Source organism: Oncorhynchus masou, chromosome 14 (assembly GCF_036934945.1).
Source record: "Oncorhynchus masou masou isolate Uvic2021 chromosome 14, UVic_Omas_1.1, whole genome shotgun sequence".
NCBI lineage: Eukaryota > Metazoa > Chordata > Actinopteri > Salmoniformes > Salmonidae > Oncorhynchus > Oncorhynchus masou.
In genome coordinates this window covers 26,480,832-26,502,076 of record NC_088225.1, presented here as the reverse complement: position 1 = coordinate 26,502,076, position 21,245 = coordinate 26,480,832, and the positions used below count along the sequence as shown (strand labels likewise).

The window sequence follows — 21,245 nt, the reverse complement described above, 5'->3', positions numbered from 1 at the left end:
GTATAGTAAAGAAGGGTTGAGAAGCAGTTGGGTGGGGCTGGGTGATAAGAATACAACACACCCTACTGAACAGTATGTGCACTTGTTGTCCCACACTCAGTATCACCTATTCTCTTTGGTCCCTAGATGGATGGCCACAGGAAGCCAGTGGTGCCGTCTCCTGACGACAGTGACCTGGAAACTCGCCTCAACAGCTGGAACCTGGGGGTATGTCTGCCAGGGCCACATTCAGTAGCCAAACATTGTTGAACGTGGCGAATAGAGCCAACATGATTCCATATTCTAGTCCGATAAGCATGCATAACATACACAAAATATCACTGGAGGCTGCTGAGGGGAGGACGGCTCATAATAATGGCTGGAACAGAGCAAATTAAATGGTATCAATGTATTTGAGACCATTCCACTTATTCCGCTCCAGCCATGACCACGAGCCTGTCCTCCCCAAAATAAGGTGCCACCAACCTCCTGTGCTATATATACAAAAGTATGTGGCACCCCTTCAAATGAGTGGATACGTCTATTTCAGCCACACCCATTGCTAATGGTGTATAAAATCGAGCACACTGCCATGGAATCTCCATAGACAAACATGGCAGTAGAATGGCCTTAACAAAGAGCTCAGTAATTTCAATGTGGCACCGTCATAGGATGCCACCTTTCCAACTAGTCATTTCACCACATTTCTTCCCTGCTAGAGCTGCCCTGGTTAACTGTAAGTGCTGTTATTGTGAAGTGGAAACGTCTAGGAGCAACACTGTCCTCGGTTGCAACACTACCGAGTTCCAAACTGCTTCTGGAAGCAATGTCAGCACCCTAGCTGTTCGTCGGTAGCTTCATGAAATGGGTTTCCATGGCCGAGCAGCAGCACACAAGCCTAAGATCAATGCCAAGCGTCGGCTGGTGTGGTGTAAAGACTATTCTGCGCTTCTGACTTTGTGGCAACCATTTGGGGAAGGCCCTTTCCTGTTTCAGCATGACAGTGCCCCTGTGCACAAAGCGAGGTCCATACAGAAATGGTTTGTCGAGGTATGTGGAGAAGAACTTGACTGGCCTGCACAGAGCCTTGACCTCAACCCCATTGAACACTAAAAATCGTCCCTAATTTATTCCATGTCTATAAACATCGTCAGTACAGTATTTAGGCCTCTCACACCAGGGTTTGGATTACAATTCCTGCTTGTTTGAAGTGGAGGGGGAGCCCTAGACGCCTGAGAGGCATATTGCAGTCACAGCCAGTTCCAGGCTGGTTATATGAAATATACCACCATTGGATGAGAGAGTACCCCATGCCTAGTAGACTACACGTTGCCTGTCACACTGACACACAACTAGTGACTAGCACCTACACAGCTGCAGTGTCTGTCAGACCACAGGGATACAGTCAGAGAGCAGTGAGATGAGGGCTAGGGAGGAGGAAGGAGGAGAGGGAGACTGAGAGTCTTTAGATGTGTTCCTGTGTTTGGAGAGTCACTGGACCTGGGAGAGATAAGCAGTACACTGATGTTGTCTTTATTCTCTTATTTATTATTTCTCTCTCCCTCTTCCCCCCACCTGTACGGGTCTCTCTCTCTTTTTGGATGAAGTTGATGATTCTCTCTCATCTCTCTCTCCCTGTATCAGACGGGGACGTGAAGCCCTGCTCTGCTCTGCTCTGCTCTGTGTTGTGGTAGTGATAATGATAAGAGGAAGTGTGCTTGGCAATGCTCCCCGAGCCTTCACTACCACCAGCATCATCTATAATAGATCTACAGGTGGTTGTACTCTGCACTGTGGAACATAGACAGAGTTAAGCTGTGTGGCTGTGCTCTCTGCACTGTGGAACATAGACAGAGTTAAGCTGTGTGGCTGTGCTCTCTGCACTGTGGAACATAGACAGAGTTAAGCTGTGTGGCTGTGCTCTCTGCACTGTGGAACATAGACAGAGTTAAGCTGTATGGCTGTGCTCTCTGCACTGTGGAACATAGACCGAGTTAAGCTGTGTGACTGTGCTCTCTGCACTGTGGAACATAGACAGAGTTAAGCTGTGTGGCTGTGCTCTCTGCACTGTGGAACATAGACAGAGTTAAGCTGTGTGGCTGTGCTCTCTGCACTGTGGAACATAGACAGAGTTAAGCTGTGTGGCTGTGCTCTCTGCACTGTGGAACATAGACAGAGTTAAGCTGTGTGGCTGTGCTCTCTGCACTGTGGAACATAGACAGAGTTAAGCTGTGTGGCTGTGCTCTCTGCACTGTGGAACATAGACAGAGTTAAGCTGTGTGGCTGTGCTCTCTGCACTGTGGAACATAGACAGAGTTAAGCTGTATGGCTGTGCTCTCTGCACTGTGGAACATAGACAGAGTTAAGCTGTGTGGCTGTGCTCTCTGCACTGTGGAACATAGACCGAGTTAAGCTGTGTGGCTGTGCTCTCTGCACTGTGGAACATAGACAGAGTTAAGCTGTGTGGCTGTGCTCTCTGCACTGTGGAACATAGACAGAGTTAAGCTGTGTGGCTGTGCTCTCTGCACTGTGGAACATAGACAGAGTTAAGCTGTGTGGCTGTGCTCTTTGCACTGTGGAACATAGACAGAGTTAAGCTGTGTGGCTGTGCTTTCTGCACTGTGGAACATAGACAGAGTTAAGCTGTGTGGCTGTGCTCTCTGCACTGTGGAACATAGACAGAGTTAAGAGCAGGATGTTTGGTTGCCATGGCTGAAACTACCAGCTGTCTGCAGCATTCTCTGCTGCCTCAATGTAATTCTGTCTTGCCTGGTCATGCTTTGTTTCAACTTTTCTGGTATCCTCTTTGAAATGTCTGTACCCCAGAGCCATCTAGCCACCTAGCCAGGTCTCTCCCTCTCACCTTTAGGAGAGAAATGTCTGTACCCCAGAGCCATCTAGCCACCTCCCCCAGAGCCATCTAGCCACCTAGCCAGGTCTCTCCCTCTCACCTTTAGAGAGAAATGTCTGTACCCCAGAGCCATCTAGCCACCTAGCCAGGTCTCTCCCTCTCACCTTTAGAGAGAAATGTCTGTACCCCAGAGCCATCTAGCCACCTAGCCAGGTCTCTCCCTCTCACCTTTAGGAGAGAAATGTCTGTACCCCAGAGCCATCTAGCCACCTAGCCAGGTCTCTCCCTCTCACCTTTAGAGAGAAATGTCTGTACCCCAGAGCCATCTAGCCACCTAGCCAGGTGTCTGTACCCCCCATCTCACCTTTAGAGAGAAATGTCTGTACCCCAGAGCCATCTAGCCACCTAGCCAGGTCTCTCCCTCTCACCTTTAGAGAGAAATGTCTGTACCCCAGAGCCATCCACCTAGCCAGGTCTCTCACCTTTAGAGAGAAATGTCTCACCTTTAGCCAGACCTTTAGAGAAAATGTCTGTACCCCAGAGCCATCTAGCCACCTAGCCAGGTCTCTCCCTCTCACCTTTAGAGAGAAATGTCTGTACCCCAGAGCCATCTAGCCACCTAGCCAGGTCTCTCCCTCTCACCTTTAGGTCCATCTAGCCACCTAGCCAGGTCTCTCCCTCACCTTTAGAGAGAAATGTCTGTACCCCAGAGCCATCTAGCCACCTAGCCAGGTCTCTCCCTCTCACCTTTAGAGAGAAATGTACCCCAGAGCCATCTAGTAGCCACCTAGCCAGGTCCTCCCTCTCACCTTTAGAGAGAAATGTCCAGAGCCATCTAGCCACCTAGCCAGGTCTCTCCCTCTCACCTTTAGAGAGAAATGTCTGTACCCCAGAGCCATCTAGCCACCTAGCCAGGTCTCTCCCTCTCACCTTTAGAGAGAAATGTCTGTACCCCAGAGCCATCTAGCCACCTAGCCAGGTCTCTCCCTCTCACCTTTAGAGAGAAATGTCTGTACCCCAGAGCCATCTAGCCACCTAGCCAGGTCTCTCCCTCACCTTTAGAGAGAAATGTCTGTACCCCAGAGCCATCTAGCCACCTAGCCAGGTCTCTCCCTCTCACCTTTAGAGAGAAATGTGTACCCCAGAGCCATCTAGCCACCTAGCCAGGTCTCTCCCTCTCACCTTTAGAGAGAAATGTCTGTAGAGCCATCTAGCCACCTAGCCAGGTGTGGTACCCCAGAGCCATCTCCACCTAGCCAGGTCCTCCCTCACCTCCCTTCTGTACCTCTAGCCACCTAGCCAGGTCTTCCCTCTCACCTTTAGGAGAGAAATGTCTGTACCCCAGAGCCATCTAGCCACCTAGCCAGGTCTCTCCCTCTCACCTTTAGAGAGAAATGTCTGTACCCCAGAGCCATCTAGGCCAGGTCTCTCCCTCTCACCTTTAGAGAGAAATGTCTGTACCCCAGATCCATCTAGCCACCTAGCCAGGTCTCTCCCTCTCACCTTTAGAGAGAAATGTCTGTACCCCAGAGCCATCTAGCCACCTAGCCAGGTCTCTCCCTCTCACCTTTAGAGAGAAATGTCTGTACCCCAGAGCCATCTAGCCACCTAGCCAGGTCTCTCCCTCTCACCTTTAGAGAGAAATGTCTGTACCCCAGAGCCATCTTAGCCAGGTCTCTCCCTCTCACCTTTAGAGAGAAATGTCTGTACCCCAGAGCCATCTCCACCTAGCCAGGTCTCTCCCTCTCACCTTTAGAGAGAAATGTCTGTACCAGCCATCTAGCCACCTAGCCAGGTCTGTCCTCTGTCCTTTAGAGAGAAATGTCAGAATCAGGACCTCCAGCCCAGTGCTGGGCAGACATCACAACAAACACACAGTCTTTCAGTCCAGTCCATTGTCCCTGTCTGCCTCACAGACCTGTTGCCCAACGTTGGGTCAACGTTAGGAAGTGATGCATCACAACGTGTGTTTGTTTGGCTTGAGCGGTAGGTCCTTGGATGTGGGCCTCCCATCTGTCCTTGTCAGGGAGAATGCCACAGACAGGATCCAGTACCAGTGCTGGGCAGACATCACAAGCAAACACACACTTTAGTTTAGTCTAGCACCAGTTTATGTTTCACCACCAATGTCTGGTCTGGCCCTGCCCTGCAAGCCTTGGATGTGGGCCTCCCATGGTCAGAGTTGGATGTGGGCCTCCCATGGTCAGAGTTGGATGTGGGCCTCCCATGGTCAGAGTTGGATGTGGGCCTCCCATGGTCAGAGTTGGATGTGGGCCTCCCATGGTCAGAGTTGGATGTGGGCCTCCCATGGTCAGAGTTGGATGTGGGCCTCCCATGGTCAGAGTTGGATGTGGGCCTCCCATGGTCAGAGTTGGATGTGGGCCGCTCCGCTCCACAGAGAGGGAGGTAAGTGTGCGACGTCTTTCAATATTCAAAAATGTTGTTAAGACTTTATAATCACTTTTATTTATAAGCCTGATTTGCTGAACTGGGTGTCAGAGGTTAAACAAAAGTGTTTCTCTGCACCAGCTCTATGCTCAGAGGGCAGAGGTTTGTCCAGCCACTGCCTGTTTAGTATTGAATGATTGGTCGTTCTGGAGTATACTGGATGTCCACTGTCTTACTGACATGTCATTTAGTTCAGACCAGTTAGGTCTCCAGCTCTGGGCCTTCAAACAGGCCTCAGTCCCCCATTCATTTAGGATTACTGAATGAGCTCACCAACTTGAACCTTCACACCATAGAGAAAACACAAACGCACAAACACACTCACACACACACACACACACTCACACACACACTCTACTCCCGTCCTTCGCCCCTCCCTGGCCCTTTGAGCCTTAGCTGTAGAACTCTTTCCTCTCGCTCTCTGTCATTTGTTGTCATCTACAAAGTCAGAGGATCTCTGTTTCAGAAGGCTGTGATCCCGCCTGCTCCCTTGCAGCTGTCTTCCACACTGTGTGAAGCTGCCTGGGAAGTTCATAGAGAAATAAGGAGGTCACTCACAACAAGAGGAAAGGAGAAGAAGGAGAATGAAATGAGATGAAACCGCCAACTCCGTCGACTCACTACAGTTTCTCCTCCCGGCTTAATCCCCTAACAGAGTTGAACCATTGATGGTTTTACTCCATAGCCATGTCAGTCAGTCCACTTGTGTCTTAACACACTCTAAGGTGGGCTGACGTCAGAGTTGTCGTTCCTGTTAGCCGTCTCTTCAGTCTCATTGTGTTTTTTCTTCCCTGTGTAATCAAAGGGGACAGTGCGGGCGTGTTTGGTGAGGGAGTATGTATACACATCTGTCTCTCTGGGCCGATAGACGCGTCATGGATAGCTTACGGAGTAACAGGGGTTGACAAAAGGGCTGACTGGCAGAAAGAGGAGCCAAGCGGAAATGGGCCTAGCTGAGCTGAACACACACAATGCCTTGAAGTGGCCCGAGGTATTCCCTTTCTGTAAACAGTCAGAGCTGAGGGAAGAAACTAACTGTGTGTTAAGTGCTGGCCTTTGAAGTTTGAAGTCCTGTATTGTTTAAGACAAACCGAGGGCGGAGGTCGGGAGGGACGTGTGTGTGTGTGTGTGTGTGAGTGTGTGTGTGTGTGTGTGTGTGTGTGTGTGTGTGTGTGTGTGTGTGTGTGTGTGTGTGTGTGTGTGTGTGTGTGTGTGTGTGTGTGTGTGTGTGGTGGAGCCTTGTCTTGAGAAAAAGGAGGAGATGCAAGATAAGTAAAGGTTTTTTTTCTGTTTCTTTTCTTGTTCTCTTGCAGATTGAGAACCCCAGGTATTTGAGAGAGAACCCTATCCCCTTGTCTCCGGTAAGTGTAAGGGAGGGTTCCCATGTGTGTTGAGGGCAGATAAATGTTACCTTTTCCTCACTCTCCCCCATCTCTTTCTTACCCACTCTTTCATTTCCATACTGTAGATATTCCTCAAATCCAGCCTGAAGAACAGCACCGGGACTGATGAGCAGACCCCAGTAGCAAGACAGGAGAAAGAGGTGGGCACTAGAACACCCACCTAACCATAGACAGCCATCTAATAACCATCAACCATTCCAGAAAGCAATAACTGTTGAGTACCTCAATCAATACTGAGGTAGAGTACCTTATGATAAGCTGTAGACAACACTCTTTACCAAGAGAGTTTCCATCTATATTTTCCATAGAAGTCTATTTACCACCACAAACGATGCTGGCACTAAGACCACACTCAACGAGCTGTATAAGGCCATAAGCAAACAAGAGAATGTTCACCCAGAAGTGGGGCTCCTGTGGCCGGGGACTTCAATGCAGGAATGCTTAAATCCATTTTCCCTCATTTCTACCAGCATGTCACATGTGCAACCAGAGGGGGAAAAAACTCTAGACCACCTTCACTCCACACACAGAGACGCGCACAAAACTCTAGACCACCTTCACTCCACACAAAGAGACGCGTACAAAACTCTAGGCCATCTTCACTCCACACACAGAGACGCGTACAAAACTCTAGACCACCTTCACTCCACACACAGAGACGCGTACAAAACTCTAGACCACCTTCACTCCACACACAGAGACGCGTACAAAACTCTAGACCACCTTCACTCCACACACAGAGACGCGTACAAAACTCTAGGCCATCTTCACTCCACACACAGAGACGCGTACAAAACTCTAGACCACCTTCACTCCACACACAGAGGCGCGTACAAAACTCTAGACCACCTTCACTCCACACACAGAGTCGCGTACAAAACTCTAAACCACCTTCACTCCACACACAGAGACGCGTACAAAACTCTCCCTTGTCCTCCATTTGGCAAATCTGACCATAATTCTATCCTCCTGGTTCCTGATTACAAGCAAAAACTCAAGCATAGGAAGTACTCGATCAATACGGAATTGGTCAGATGACACGGATGCTAAGATACAGGACGGTTTTAAGAGCACAGACTGGAATATGTTCCGGGATTCAGCCGAAGGCATTGGGGAGTATGCCATATCAGTCACCGGCTTCATCAATAAGTGGGTCGACGACATCATCCCAACTCTGACCATAAGTACATATCCCAACCAGAGACCATGGATTACAGGCAACATCCGCACTGAGCTAAAGGCTAAAGCTGACACTTTCAAGGAGCGGGACACTAATCCACTTGTCTCCTCTCTTCCTTTTGGTTGAGAGCTTCAAGTTTCTTGCAGGCACTAAGTCCTGTCATTAACAAACTATCATGGTTCAGACACATTAAGACAGTTGTGAAGCGTTCATGACAACGCCTATTTCCCCTCAGGAGACTGAAAAGATTTGGCATGGGTCTCAAAGAGAAAGATTCTCAAAGAATTCGATGTCTACACCATTGAGAGCATCCTGACTGGTTTCAACACCGCTTGGTATGAAAACTGCTCGGCATCTGACCGCAAGGCGCAACAGAGGGCAGCGTGTACGGGCCAGTACATCACTGGAGCCAGGCAAGCGGTACCGGAGCACCAAGTCTTGGTCCAAAAGGCTCCTTAACCACTTCTACCCGCAAGTCATAAGACTGCTAAACAGTTATGCAAATGCTTGACCCCTTTTTACGTTGCTGCTACTCGCTGTTTATTATCTATTCGTAGTCACTTTTTTCATACCTACTGTACATGTACAGTGCATTCAGGAAATATTCAGACCCCTTGATTTTTTCCCCAAAAATGACTGTATAGCCTTATTCTAAATTGAATTACATTTTTAAAACATCATCAATCCACACACAATACGCCATAATGACAAAGCAAAACCAGGTTTTTAGAATTGTTGCACATTTATATATTTTTTAAAAACGATACCTTATTTACGTAAGAATTCAGATTCTTTGCTATGACTTGAAATTGAGCTCATGTGCATCCTGTTTCCATTGATCATTATCATCCTGTAATATTTCTACAACTTTATTGGAGTCCACCTGTGGTAAATTCTATTAATTAGACAAAGGCACACACCTGTCTATATACGGTCACACAGTTGACAGTACATGTCAGAGCAAAATCCAAGCCAGAACAGCGCCAACTGGGTCTAACCAGAATAGAAAGAGGAGTGGGAGGCCCCGGTGCACAACTGAGCAAGAGGACAAGTACATTAGATTGTCTAGTTTGAGAAACAGACGCCTCTCAAGTCCTCAATTGGCATCTTCATTAAATAGTACCCGCAAAACACCAGTCTCAACATCAGCAGTGAAGAGGCGACTCCGGGATGCTGGCCTTCTAGGCTTTATCCATAGTGATTGAGGTAGGCCTGGTCAATCTCCTATTCCATGTCAACGGGACGATAACGTGAAAATTTGTGAATCCAAATTCTAAGGAGTAAGAGTCCAAGATCATAACATTAACCCAAAACTGTGAACCACAAGTTAAGTCCCATTCAAAGCAAATTTAACATAGTGACACACTGTTGTCACTCTGGTAAAGAGTTTAATCTCCTTATGCATGAAAATTGTGTTCTAGGCTGCGCTTTGTGTTGCGTTTTGTGTTGTTTCTAAAGGGACGATTCCGAATGCCCCTTTAAGAGAGAAAAAAAACAGACCAGTGGTGACAGTTTTTCCTTATGTGGATTTAAGCTGAAAATCCCATTCTGAAAGGACGCTTTGAAGTCCCCCACCCGCCTTTACTCACACTGTTAATATAAAACTGAGCATGACTTGACTCTAATCGCCATGGCTTTTTATGTCCCCCTGGAGAAATGCTGTACTCAATTAGATCAACTTCAGTGAGCTGGCCAAGAAGGGAGAGGGACAGGGGGACAGAGGGGGATAGAGAGAGTGAGAGGGAGGAATAGAGAGAGAGAGGAAACGTGGGAGCGAGAGAGAGTGGTTCAATGGGCACCACCAACAATGCTCATCAGCCCTCCTAATGTGGTTATTCATTCTGCCTGGAGGAGAGGAGACTAATGTGGTTATATTCATTCTGACTGGAGGAGACTAATGTGGTTATATTCATTCTGACTGGAGGAGACTAATGTGGTGATATTCATTCTGACTGGAGGAGACTAATGTGGTTATATTCATTCTGACTGGAGGAGACTAATGTGGTTATATTCATTCTGACTGGAGGAGAGGAGACTAATGTGGTTATATTCATTCTGACTGGAGGAGACTAATGTGGTGATATTCATTCTGACTGGAGGAGACTAATGTGGTTATATTCATTCTGACTGGAGGAGAGGAGACTAATGTGGTAATATTCATTCTGACTGGAGGAGACTAATGTGGTAATATTCATTCTGACTGGAGGAGAGTGGTGATATTCATTCTGACTAATGTGGTAATATTCATTCTGACTGGAGGAGACTAATGTGGTGATATTCATTCTGACTGGGGGAGACTAATGTGTTAATATTCACTCTGACTGGAGGAGACTAATGTGGTGATATTCATTGTGACTGGAGGAGAGGAGAATAATGTGGTTATATTCATTCTGACTGGAGGAGACTAATGTGGTTATTCATTCTGACTGGAGGAGACTAATGTGGTTATTCATTCTGACTGGAGGAGAGGAGACTAATGTGGTTATATTCATTCTGACTGGAGGAGACTAATGTGTTAATATTCATTCTGACTGGAGGAGACTAATGTGGTTATATTCATTCTGACTGGAGGAGACTAATGTGGTTATTCATTCTGACTGGAGGAGACTAATGTGGTTATTCATTCTGACTGGAGGAGACTAATGTGGTTATATTCATTCTGACTGGAGGAGACTAATGTGGTGATATTCATTGTGACTGGAGGAGAGGAGACTAATGTGGTGATATTCATTCTGACTGGAGGAGACTAATGTGGTATATTCATTCTGACTGGAGGAGACTAATGTGGTTATATTCATTCTGACTGGAGGAGACTAATGTGGTTATTCATTCTGACTGGAGGAGAGGAGACTAATGTGGTTATTCATTCTGACTGGAGGAGAGGAGACTAATGTGGTTATATTCATTCTGACTGGAGGAGACTAATGTGGTTATTCATTCTGACTGGAGGAGACTAATGTGGTGATATTCATTCTGACTGGAGACTAATGAGACTGGAGGACTAATGTGGTTATATTCATTCTGACTGGAGGAGACTAATGTGGTTATTCATTCTGACTGGAGGAGACTAATGTGGTTATATTCATTCTGACTGGAGGAGAGGAGACTAATGTGGTTATATTCATTCTGACTGGAGGAGACTAATGTGGTTATATTCATTCTGACTGGAGGAGAGGAGACTAATGTGGTTATATTCATTCTGACTGGAGGAGACTAATGTGGTTATATTCATTCTGACTGGAGGAGACTAATGTGGTGATATTCATTCTGACTGGAGGAGACTAATGTGGTTATATTCATTCTGACTGGAGGAGACTAATGTGGTTATTCATTCTGACTGGAGGAGACTAATGTGGTTATATTCATTCTGACTGGAGGAGACTAATGTGGTTATTCATTCTGACTAATGTGTGTTATATTCATTCTGACTGGAGGAGACTAATGTGGTTATTCATTCTGACTGGAGGAGACTAATGTGGTTATTCATTCTGACTGGAGGAGACTAATGTGTTATTCATTCTGACTGGAGGAGACTAATGTGGTTATTCATTCTGACTGGAGGAGACTAATGTGGTGATATTCATTCTGACTGGAGGAGACTAATGTGGTGATATTCATTCTGACTGGAGGAGACTAATGTGGTTATATTCATTCTGACTGGAGGAGAGGAGACTAGTGTGGTGATATTCATTCTGACTGGAGGAGACTAATATGGTTATTCATTCTGACTGGAGGAGACTAATGTGGTGATATTCATTCTGACTGGAGGAGAGGAGACTAATGTGGTTATATTCATTCTGACTGGAGGAGACTAATGTGGTTATTCATTCTGACTGGAGGAGACTAATGTGGTTATTTCATTCTGACTGGAGAGACTAATGAGACTAATGTGGTTATATTCATTCTGACTGGAGGAGACTAATGTGGTTATATTCATTCTGACTGGAGGAGATAATGTGGTTATATTCATTCTGACTGGAGGAGACTAATGTGGTTATATTCATTCTGACTGGAGGAGAGGAGACTAATGTGGTTATATTCATTCTGACTGGAGGAGACTAATGTGGTTATTCATTCTGACTGGAGGAGACTAATGTGTTAATATTCATTCTAATGTGGTTATATTCATTCTGACTGGAGGAGAGGAGACTAATGTGGTTATATTCATTCTGACTGGAGGAGACTAATGTGGTAATATTCATTCTGACTGGAGGAGAGGAGACTAATGTGGTTATATTCATTCTGACTGGAGGAGAGGAGACTAATGTGGTTATATTCATTCTGACTGGAGGAGAGGAGACTAATGTGGATATTCATTCTGACTGGAGGAGATTCATTCTGACTGGAGACTAATGTGGTTATATTCATTCTGACTGGAGGAGACTAATGTGGTTATATATTCTGACTTCATTCTGACTGGAGGAGAGGAGACGAATGTGGTTATATTCATTCTGACTGGAGGAGACTAATGTGGTGATATTCATTCTGACTGGAGGAGACTAATGTGGTTATATTCATTCTGACTGGAGGAGAGGAGACTAATGTGGTTATATTCATTCTGACTGGAGGAGAGGAGACTAATGTGGTTATATTCATTCTGACTGGAGGAGACTAATGTGGTTATATTCATTCTGACTGGAGGAGAGGAGACTAATGTGGTTATTCATTCTGACTGGAGGAGACTAATGTGAGACTGGAGGAGACTAATGCTGGTTATATTCATGGTAATATTCATTCTGACTGGAGAGGAGACTAATGTGGTTATATTCATTCTGACTGGAGGAGACTAATGTGGTGATATTCATTGTTATATTCATTCTGACTGGAGGAGAGGAGACTAATGTGGTTATATTCATTCTGACTGGAGGTGTTAGACTGGAGAGACTAATGTGGTTATATTCATTCTGACTGGAGGAGACTAATGTGGTTAATATTCATTCTGACTGGAGGAGACTAATGTGGTGATATTCATTCTGACTGGAGGAGACTAATGTGGTGATATTCATTCTGACTGGAGGAGAGGAGACTAATGTGGTGATATTCATTCTGACTGGAGGAGACTAATGTGGTGATATTCATTCTGACTGGAGGAGACTAATGTGGTTATATTCATTCTGACTGGAGGAGAGGAAACTAATGTGGTTATTTCATTCTGACTGGAGAGGAGACTAATGTGAGAGGAGACTAATGTGGTTATTCATTCTGACTGGAGGAGACTAATGTGGTTATTCATTCTGCCTGGAGGAGACTAATGTGGTTATATTCATTCTGACTGGAGGAGAGGAGACTAATGTGGTTATTCATTCTGACTGGAGGAGACTAATGTGGTTATTCATTCTGACTGGAGGAGACTAATGTGGTTATATTCATTCTGACTGGAGGAGACTAATGTGGTTATTCATTCTGACTGGAGGAGAGGAGACTAATGTGGTTATTCATTCTGACTGGAGGAGAGGAGACTAATGTGGTTATTCATTCTGACTGGAGGAGAGGAGACACTAATGTGGTAATATTCATTCTGACTGGAGGAGACTAATGTGGTGATATTCATTCTGACTGCAGGAGACTAATGTGGTTATTCATTCTGCCTGGAGGAGAGGAGACTAATGTGGTGATATTCATTCTGACTGGAGGAGACTAATGTGGTTATATTCATTCTGACTGGAGGAGAGGAGACTAATGTGGTTATTCATTCTGCCTCGAGGAGAGGAGACTAATGTGATGATATTCATTCTGGAGGAGAGGAGACTAATGTGGTTATATTCATTCTGATATTCATTCTGACTGGAGGAGAGGAGACTAATGTGGTGATATTCTTTCTGACTAGAGGACAGGAGACTAATGTGGTGATATTCATTCTGACTGGAGGAGACTAATGTGGTTATATTCATTCTGACTGGAGGAGAGGAGACTAATGTGGTTATTCATTCTGACTGGAGGAGAGGAGACTAATGTGGTTATATTCATTCTGACTGGAGGAGAGGAGACTAATGTGGTTATATTCATTCTGACTGGAGGAGACTAATGTGGTTATATTCATTCTGACTGGAGGAGAGGAGACTAATGTGGTTATATTCATTCTGACTGGAGGAGACTAATGTGGTTATATTCATTCTGACTGGAGGAGAGGAGACTAATGTGGTTATTCATTCTGACTGGAGGAGACTAATGTGGTTATATTCATTCTGACTTTTGGAGAGGAGACTAATGTGATATTCATTCTGACTGGAGGAGACTAATGTGGTAATCTTCATTCTGACTGGAGGAGAGGAGACATATGTGGTAATATTCATTCTGACTGGAGGAGACTAATGTGGTTATATTCATTCTGACTGGAGGAGAGGAGACGAATGTGGTAATATTCATTCTGACTGGAGGAGACTAATGTGGTTATATTCATTCTGACTGGAGGAGAGGAGACTAATGTGGTTATTTTCATTCTGACTGGAAGAGAGGAGACTCACATGTTCACATAACTTTTTGTGTTATTACATTTTCAGCCCAGTCAAGCACCAAGTGTCACAGTCTTCCTCACTGCTGTTTGTTGAGAATCAAGAGATGAAAGAAAGCAGGGCCTTCGAGCCTGAAAATGGGAACTAATGCTTGGAATATTATTCTGTGTGTGTGTGTGCTGTATTAGTGTGTGTGTGTAGGAGGTTGATAGCAGTCAGCTGTCAGTCCCAGACTGTGTGTTGAGGAGCCAGGAAGGAGAGCCGGCCAGCCCTCTCAGTAGTTTTATAGAGGCCATATCACTACCCGGCGTGGTGATATGGGGCCTAGTTAAAAGGCGCTCAGAAGCACTTGACTTTCAAGAGAGGAAATGGTGGTGAACTGGGATTTTACTGTCTGGGCTGGGAATGTGTGTGTATATCTGTGTGTATACGTGTGTGTGTGTGTGGGCGAGGTGAAAAATTGTTTCCTGCACCTCTTACCTCCAACCCCACAAAGGGAACAGAGAAACTCCTGCCAACAGACCTGACTGGCTTTTGTAGATGGGCTTATCTGGTTTCACAGTGGTTGTTTTATAGTCTTTTTTTCTGTCAGACCGTCTGTTTTCTTACCCCTGGTTGCCTCGGATGTGTTCTGTATGTTTTAACCTTGGGCATGGAGTCTACTAGAGCAACAGGTTTATATCACAGGTCTGACAACTAACAGGGTCAATTTCATTAGAGAACATAGTAGCAAAACGTTTTGCATGAAAAATGAAAGCATTTCTTATTGGGCAAGTTCAGGTAGTCCCTCCCAGTTTCAGGCAGTTTCTTTTTCTCCATTTGGTGCCTAATGAATATGACTCAGGTCTAACCCCCAGGCATTTGTTCATGGAGCAACTGCCCCTGAAATATACATACATACAGTTCAAGTCTGTGGCCTCCAACTGCTCTTAAACACTAGTAAAACCAAATGCATGCTTTTCAACCGATCGCTGCCTGCACCCGCATGCCCGACTAGCATCACCACCCTGGATGGTTCCGACCTTGAATATGTGGACATCTATAAGTACCTAGGTGTCTGGCTAGACTGTAAACTCTCCTTCCAGACTCATATCAAACATCTCCAATCGAAAATCAAATCAAGAGTCGGCTTTCTATTCCGCAACAAAGCCTCCTTCACTCACGCCGCCAAACTTACCCTAGTAAAACTGACTATCCTACCGATCCTCGACTTCGGCGATGTCATCTACAAAATTGCTTCCAACACTCTACTCAGCAAACTGGATGCAGTTTATCACAGTGCCATCCGTTTTGTAACTAAAGCACCTTATACCACCCACCACTGCGACTTGTATGCTCTAGTCGGCTGGCCCTCGCTACATATTCGTCGCCAGACCCACTGGCTCCAGGTCATCTACAAGTCCATGCTAGGTAAAGCTCCGCCTTATCTCAGTTCACTGGTCACGATGGCAACACCCATCCGTAGCACGCGCTCTCCAGCAGGTGTATCTCACTGATCATCCCTAAAGCCAACACCTCATTTGGCCGCCTTTCGTTCCAGTACTCTGCTGCCTGTGACTGGAACGAATTGCAAAAATCCCTGAAGTTGGAGACTTTTATCTCCCTCACCAACTTCAAACATCTGCTATCTGAGCAGCTTACCGATCGCTGCAGCTGTACATAGTCTATTGGTAAATAGCCCACCCATTTTCACCTACCTCATCCCCATACTGTTTTTATTTATTTACTTTTCTGCTCTTTTGCACACCAATATCTCTACCTGTACATGACCATCTGATCATTTATCACTCCAGTGTTAATCCGCAAAATTGTAATTATTCGCCTACCTCCTCATGCCTTTTGCACACAATGTATATAGACTCCCCTTTTTTTCTACTGTGTTATTGACTTGTTAATTGTTTACTCCATGTGTAACTCTGTGTTGTCTGTTCACACTGCTATGCTTTATCTTGGCCTGGTCGCAGTTGCAAATGAGAACTTGTTCTCAACTAGCCTACCTGGTTAAATAAAGGTGAAATAAAAATAAAATTAAAATAAAGTCGGAAGTTTACATACACCTTAGCCAAATGCATTTATACTCAGTTTTTCACAATTCCTGACATTTAATCATTAATTATTGTCCATTTCGAAGACCTATTTGCGACCAAGCTTTAACTTCCTGACTGATCTCTTGAGATGTTGCTTCAATATATCCACGTAATTTTCCTTCCTCATCTTGCCATCTATTGTGAAGTGCACCAGTCCCTCCTGCAGCAAAGCACCCCCACAACATGATTCTGCCACCCCTGTGTTTCTCCACGCATCGCGCCGACAGAAACAAACACCTTTCTGGTAAGAAGAGGGGTGGGGGTGTATGCCTTATGGCTAACGAGGCATGGTGCGATGAAAGAAACATACAGGAACTCAAATCCTTCTGTTCACCTGATTTAGAATTCCTCACAATCAAATGTAGACCGCATTATCTACCAAGAGAATTCTCTTCGATTATAATCACAGCCGTATATATCCCCCCCAAGCAGACACATCGATGGCTCTGAACGAACTTTATTTAACTCTTTGCAAACTGGAAACCATTTATCCGGAGGCTGCATTCATTGTTGCTGGGGATTTTAACCTGGCTAATCTGAAAACAAGACTCCCTAAATTTTATCAGCATATCGATTGCGCAACCAGGGGTGGAAAAACCTTGGATCACTGTTACTCTAACTTCCGCGACGCATATAAGGCCCTGCCCCGCCCCCCTTTCGGAAAAGCTGACCACGACTCCATTTTGCTGATACCTGCCTACAGACAAAAATTTAAAAAAGAAGCTCCCACGCTGAGGTCTGTCCAACGCTGGTCCGACCAAGCTGACTCCACACTGCAAGACTGCTTCCATCACGTGGACTGGGACATGTTTCGTATTGCGTCAGAAAACAACATTGACGAATACGCTGATTCGGTGTGCGAGTTCATTAGAACGTGCGTTGAAGATGTCGTTCCCATAGCAACGATTAAAACATTCCCTAACCAGAAACCGTGGATTGATGGCAGCATTCGCGTGAAACTGAAAGTGCGAACCACTGCTTTCAATCAGGGCAAGGTGTCTGGTAACATGACTGAATACAAACAGTGCAGCTATTCCCTCCGTAAGGCTATCAAGCAAGCTAAGCGTCAGTACAGAGACAAAGTAGAATCTCAATTCAACGGCTCAGACACAAGAGGCATGTGGCAGGGTCTACAGTCAATCACGGACAACAGGAAGAAATCCAGCCCAGTCACGGACCAGGATGTCTTGCTCCCAGGCAGACTAAATAACTTTTTTGCCCGCTTTGAGGACAGTACAGTTCCACTGACACGGCCTGCAACGGAAACATGCGGTCTCTCCTTCACTGCAGCCGAGGTGAGTAAAACATTTAAACGTGTTAACCCTCGCAAGGCTGCAGGCCCAGATGGCATCCCCAGCCGCGCCCTCAGAGCATGCGCAGACCAGCTGGCTGGTGTGTTTACGGACATATTCAATCAATCCCTATACCAGTCTGCTGTTCCCACATGCTTCAAGAGGGCCACCATTGTTCCTGTTCCCAAGAAAGCTAAGGTAACTGAGCTAAACGACTACCGCCCCGTAGCACTCACTTCCGTCATCATGAAGTGCTTTGAGAGACTAGTCAAGGACCATATCACCTCCACCCTACCTGACACCCTAGACCCACTCCAATTTGCTTACCGCCCAAATAGGTCCACAGACGATGCAATCTCAACCACACTGCACACTGCCCTAACCCATCTGGACAAGAGGAATACCTATGTGAGAATGCTGTTCATCGACTACCGCTCGGCATTCAACACCATAGTACCCTCCAAGCTCGTCATCAAGCTCGAGACCCTGGGTCTCGACCCCGCCCTGTGCAACTGGGTACTGGACTTCCTTTAAGTCATTTAGCACGGGCCGCCCCTGACAGGTGTGCATGAGGGTAGGTAACAACATCTCCTCCCCGCTGATCCTCAACACTGGGGCCCCACAAGGGTGCGTTCTGAGCACTCTCCTGTACTCCCTGTTCACCCACGACTGCGTGGCCACGCACGCCTCCAACTCAATCATCAAGTTTGCGGACGACACAACAGTGGTAGGCTTGATTACCAACAACGACGAGACGGCCTACAGGGAGGAGGTGAGGGCCCTCGGAGTGTGGTGTCAGGAAAATAACCTCACACTCAACGTCAACAAAACTAAGGAGATGATTGTGGACTTCAGGAAACAGCAGAGGGAACACCCTCCTATCCACATCGATGGAACAGTAGTGGAGAGAGTAGCAAGTTTTAAGTTCCTCGGCATACACATCACAGACAAACTGAATTGGTCCACTCACACAGACAGCATCGTGAAGAAGGCGCAGCAGCGCCTCTTCAACCTCAGGAGGCTGAAGAAATTCGGCTTGTCACCAAAAGCACTCACAAACTTCTACAGATGCACAATCGAGAGCATCCTGGCGGGCTGTATCACCGCCTGGTACGGCACAGCAACTGCTCCGCCCTCAACCGTAAGGCTCTCCAGAGGGTAGTGAGGTCTGCACAACGCATCACCGGGGCAAACTACCTGCCCTCCAGGACACCTACACCACCCGATGTTACAGGAAGGCCATAAAGATCATCAAGGACATCAACCACCCGAGCCACTGCCTGTTCACCCCGCTATCATCCAGAAGGCGAGGTCAGTACAGGTGCATCAAAGCTGGGACCGAGAGACTGAAAAACAGCTTCTATCTCAAGGCCATCAGACTGTTAAACAGCCACCACTAACATTGAGTGGCTGCTGCCAACACACTGACACTGACTCAACTCCAGCCACTTTAATAATGGGAATTGATGGGAAATGATGTAAATATGTCACTAGCCACTTTAAACAATGCTACCTTATATAATGTTACTTACCCTACATTATTCTTCTCATATGCATACGTATATACTGTACTCTATATCATCGAGGACTGCATCCTTATGTAATACATGTATCACTAGCCACTTTAACTATGCCACTTTGTTTACATACTCATATGTATATACTGTACTCGATACCATCTACTGTATCTTGCCTATGCTGCTCTGTACCATCACTCATTCATATATCCTTATGTACATATTCTTTATCCCCCTACACTGTGTATAAGACAGTAGTTTAGGAATTGTTAGTTAGATTACTTGTTGGTTATTACTGCATTGTCGGAACTAGAAGCACAAGCATTTCGCTACACTCGCATTAACATCTGCTAACCATGTGTATGTGACAAATAAAAATTGATTTGATTTGGATTTGATTTGAGTACCTTCATCTCTAGGAGACAGAATGCGTCTCCTTCCTGAGCGGTATGATGGCTGCGTGGTCCCATGTTGTTTACACTTGCATGCTATTGTTTGTACAGATGAACGTGGTACTTTCAGACGTTTGGAAATTGCTCCCAAGGCTGAACCAGACTTGTGGAGGTCTACAATTTATTTTATGACGTCTTGGCTGATTTCTTTTGATTTTCCCATGATGTCAAGCAAAGAGGCACTGAGTTTGAAGGTAGGCCTTGAAATACATCCACAGGTACACCTCCAAATGACTCAAATTATGTCAAATAGCCTATCAGAAGCTTCTAAAGCCATGACATCATTTTCTGGATTTTTCCAAGCTGTTTAAAGGCACAGTCGACTTACTGTATGTAAACGTCTGACCCACTGGAATTGTGATACAGTGAATTATAAGTGAAATAATCTGTCTGTAAACAATTGTTAGAAACATTACTTGTGTCATGCACAAAGTAGATGTCCTAAACGACTTGCCAAAACTATAGTTTGTCAACAAGAAATTTGTGGAGTGGTTGAAAAACGAGTTTTAATGACTACAACGTAAGTGTATGTAAACTTCTGACTTCAACTGTATATATATATCGCAAAATTGTTTTGGTGAAATGGCTTAAGGACAACAAAGTCAAGGTATTGGAGTGGCCATCACAAAGCCCTGACCTCAATCCTGTAGAAAATTTGTGGGAAGAACTGAAAAAGCATGTGCGAGCAAGGAGGCCTACAAACCTGACTCAGTTACACAAGCTCTGTCAGGAGGAATGGGCCAAAAGTCACACAATTTATTGTGGAAGGCTACCCGAACCATTTGACCCAAGTTAAACCATTTAAAGGCAATGCTACCGAATACTAATTGAGTGTATGTAAACTTCTGACCCACTGGGAATGTGATGAAAGATATAAAAGCTGAAATAAATTATTCTCTCTACTGTTATTCTGACAATTCACATTCTTAAAATAAAGTGGTTATCCTAACTGACCTAAGACAGGGAATGTTTACTAGCATTAAATCAGTAATTGTGATAAACTGAGTTTAAATGTATTTGGCTAAGGTGTATTACAACGTCCGACTTCAACTGATAAATAAATAAATATATATATATATATATACACTACTGCATGCACAATTAGGCAAGTGAGTATTATGATCTTATCATTTGTTCAATGCACATTTTCCAACTCCAAAACATAAACTCAGCAAAAAAAGAAACGTCCTCACTGTCAACTGCGTTTTTTTCCAGCAAACTCAACATGTGTAAATATTTGTATGAACATAACAAGATTCAACAACTGAGACATAAACTGAACAACTTCCACAGACATGTGACTAACAGAAATGGAATAATGTGTCCCTGAACAAAGGGAAAAATCAAAAGTAACTGTCAGTATCTGGTGTTGCCACCAGCATCATTAAGTACTGCAGTGCATCTCCTCATGGACTGCACCAGATTTGCCCGTTCTTTCTGTGAGATGTTACCTCACTCTTCCACCAAGGCACCTGTAAGTTCCCAGACATTTCTGGAGGGAATGGCCCTAGCCCTCACCCTCCAATCCAACAGGTCCCAGATGTGCTCAATGGGATTGAGATCCAGGCTCTTCGCTGGCCATGG

The 21,245-nt window shown here is 45.4% G+C and overlaps 1 protein-coding gene across 1 annotated transcript in view; it reads left to right on the top strand.

The window, feature by feature from the left end:
* cep112 (centrosomal protein 112) overlaps positions 1-21,245 on the top strand; it is a 236,846-nt gene that overhangs the window by 14,156 nt on the left and 201,445 nt on the right. Inside the window, exons 6-8 of the mRNA XM_064987051.1 lie at positions 127-207; positions 6,592-6,639; positions 6,747-6,821. Of these exons, the coding sequence (XP_064843123.1) occupies positions 127-207; positions 6,592-6,639; positions 6,747-6,821 (204 nt within the window). The remainder of the gene's footprint in view (positions 1-126; positions 208-6,591; positions 6,640-6,746; positions 6,822-21,245) is intronic.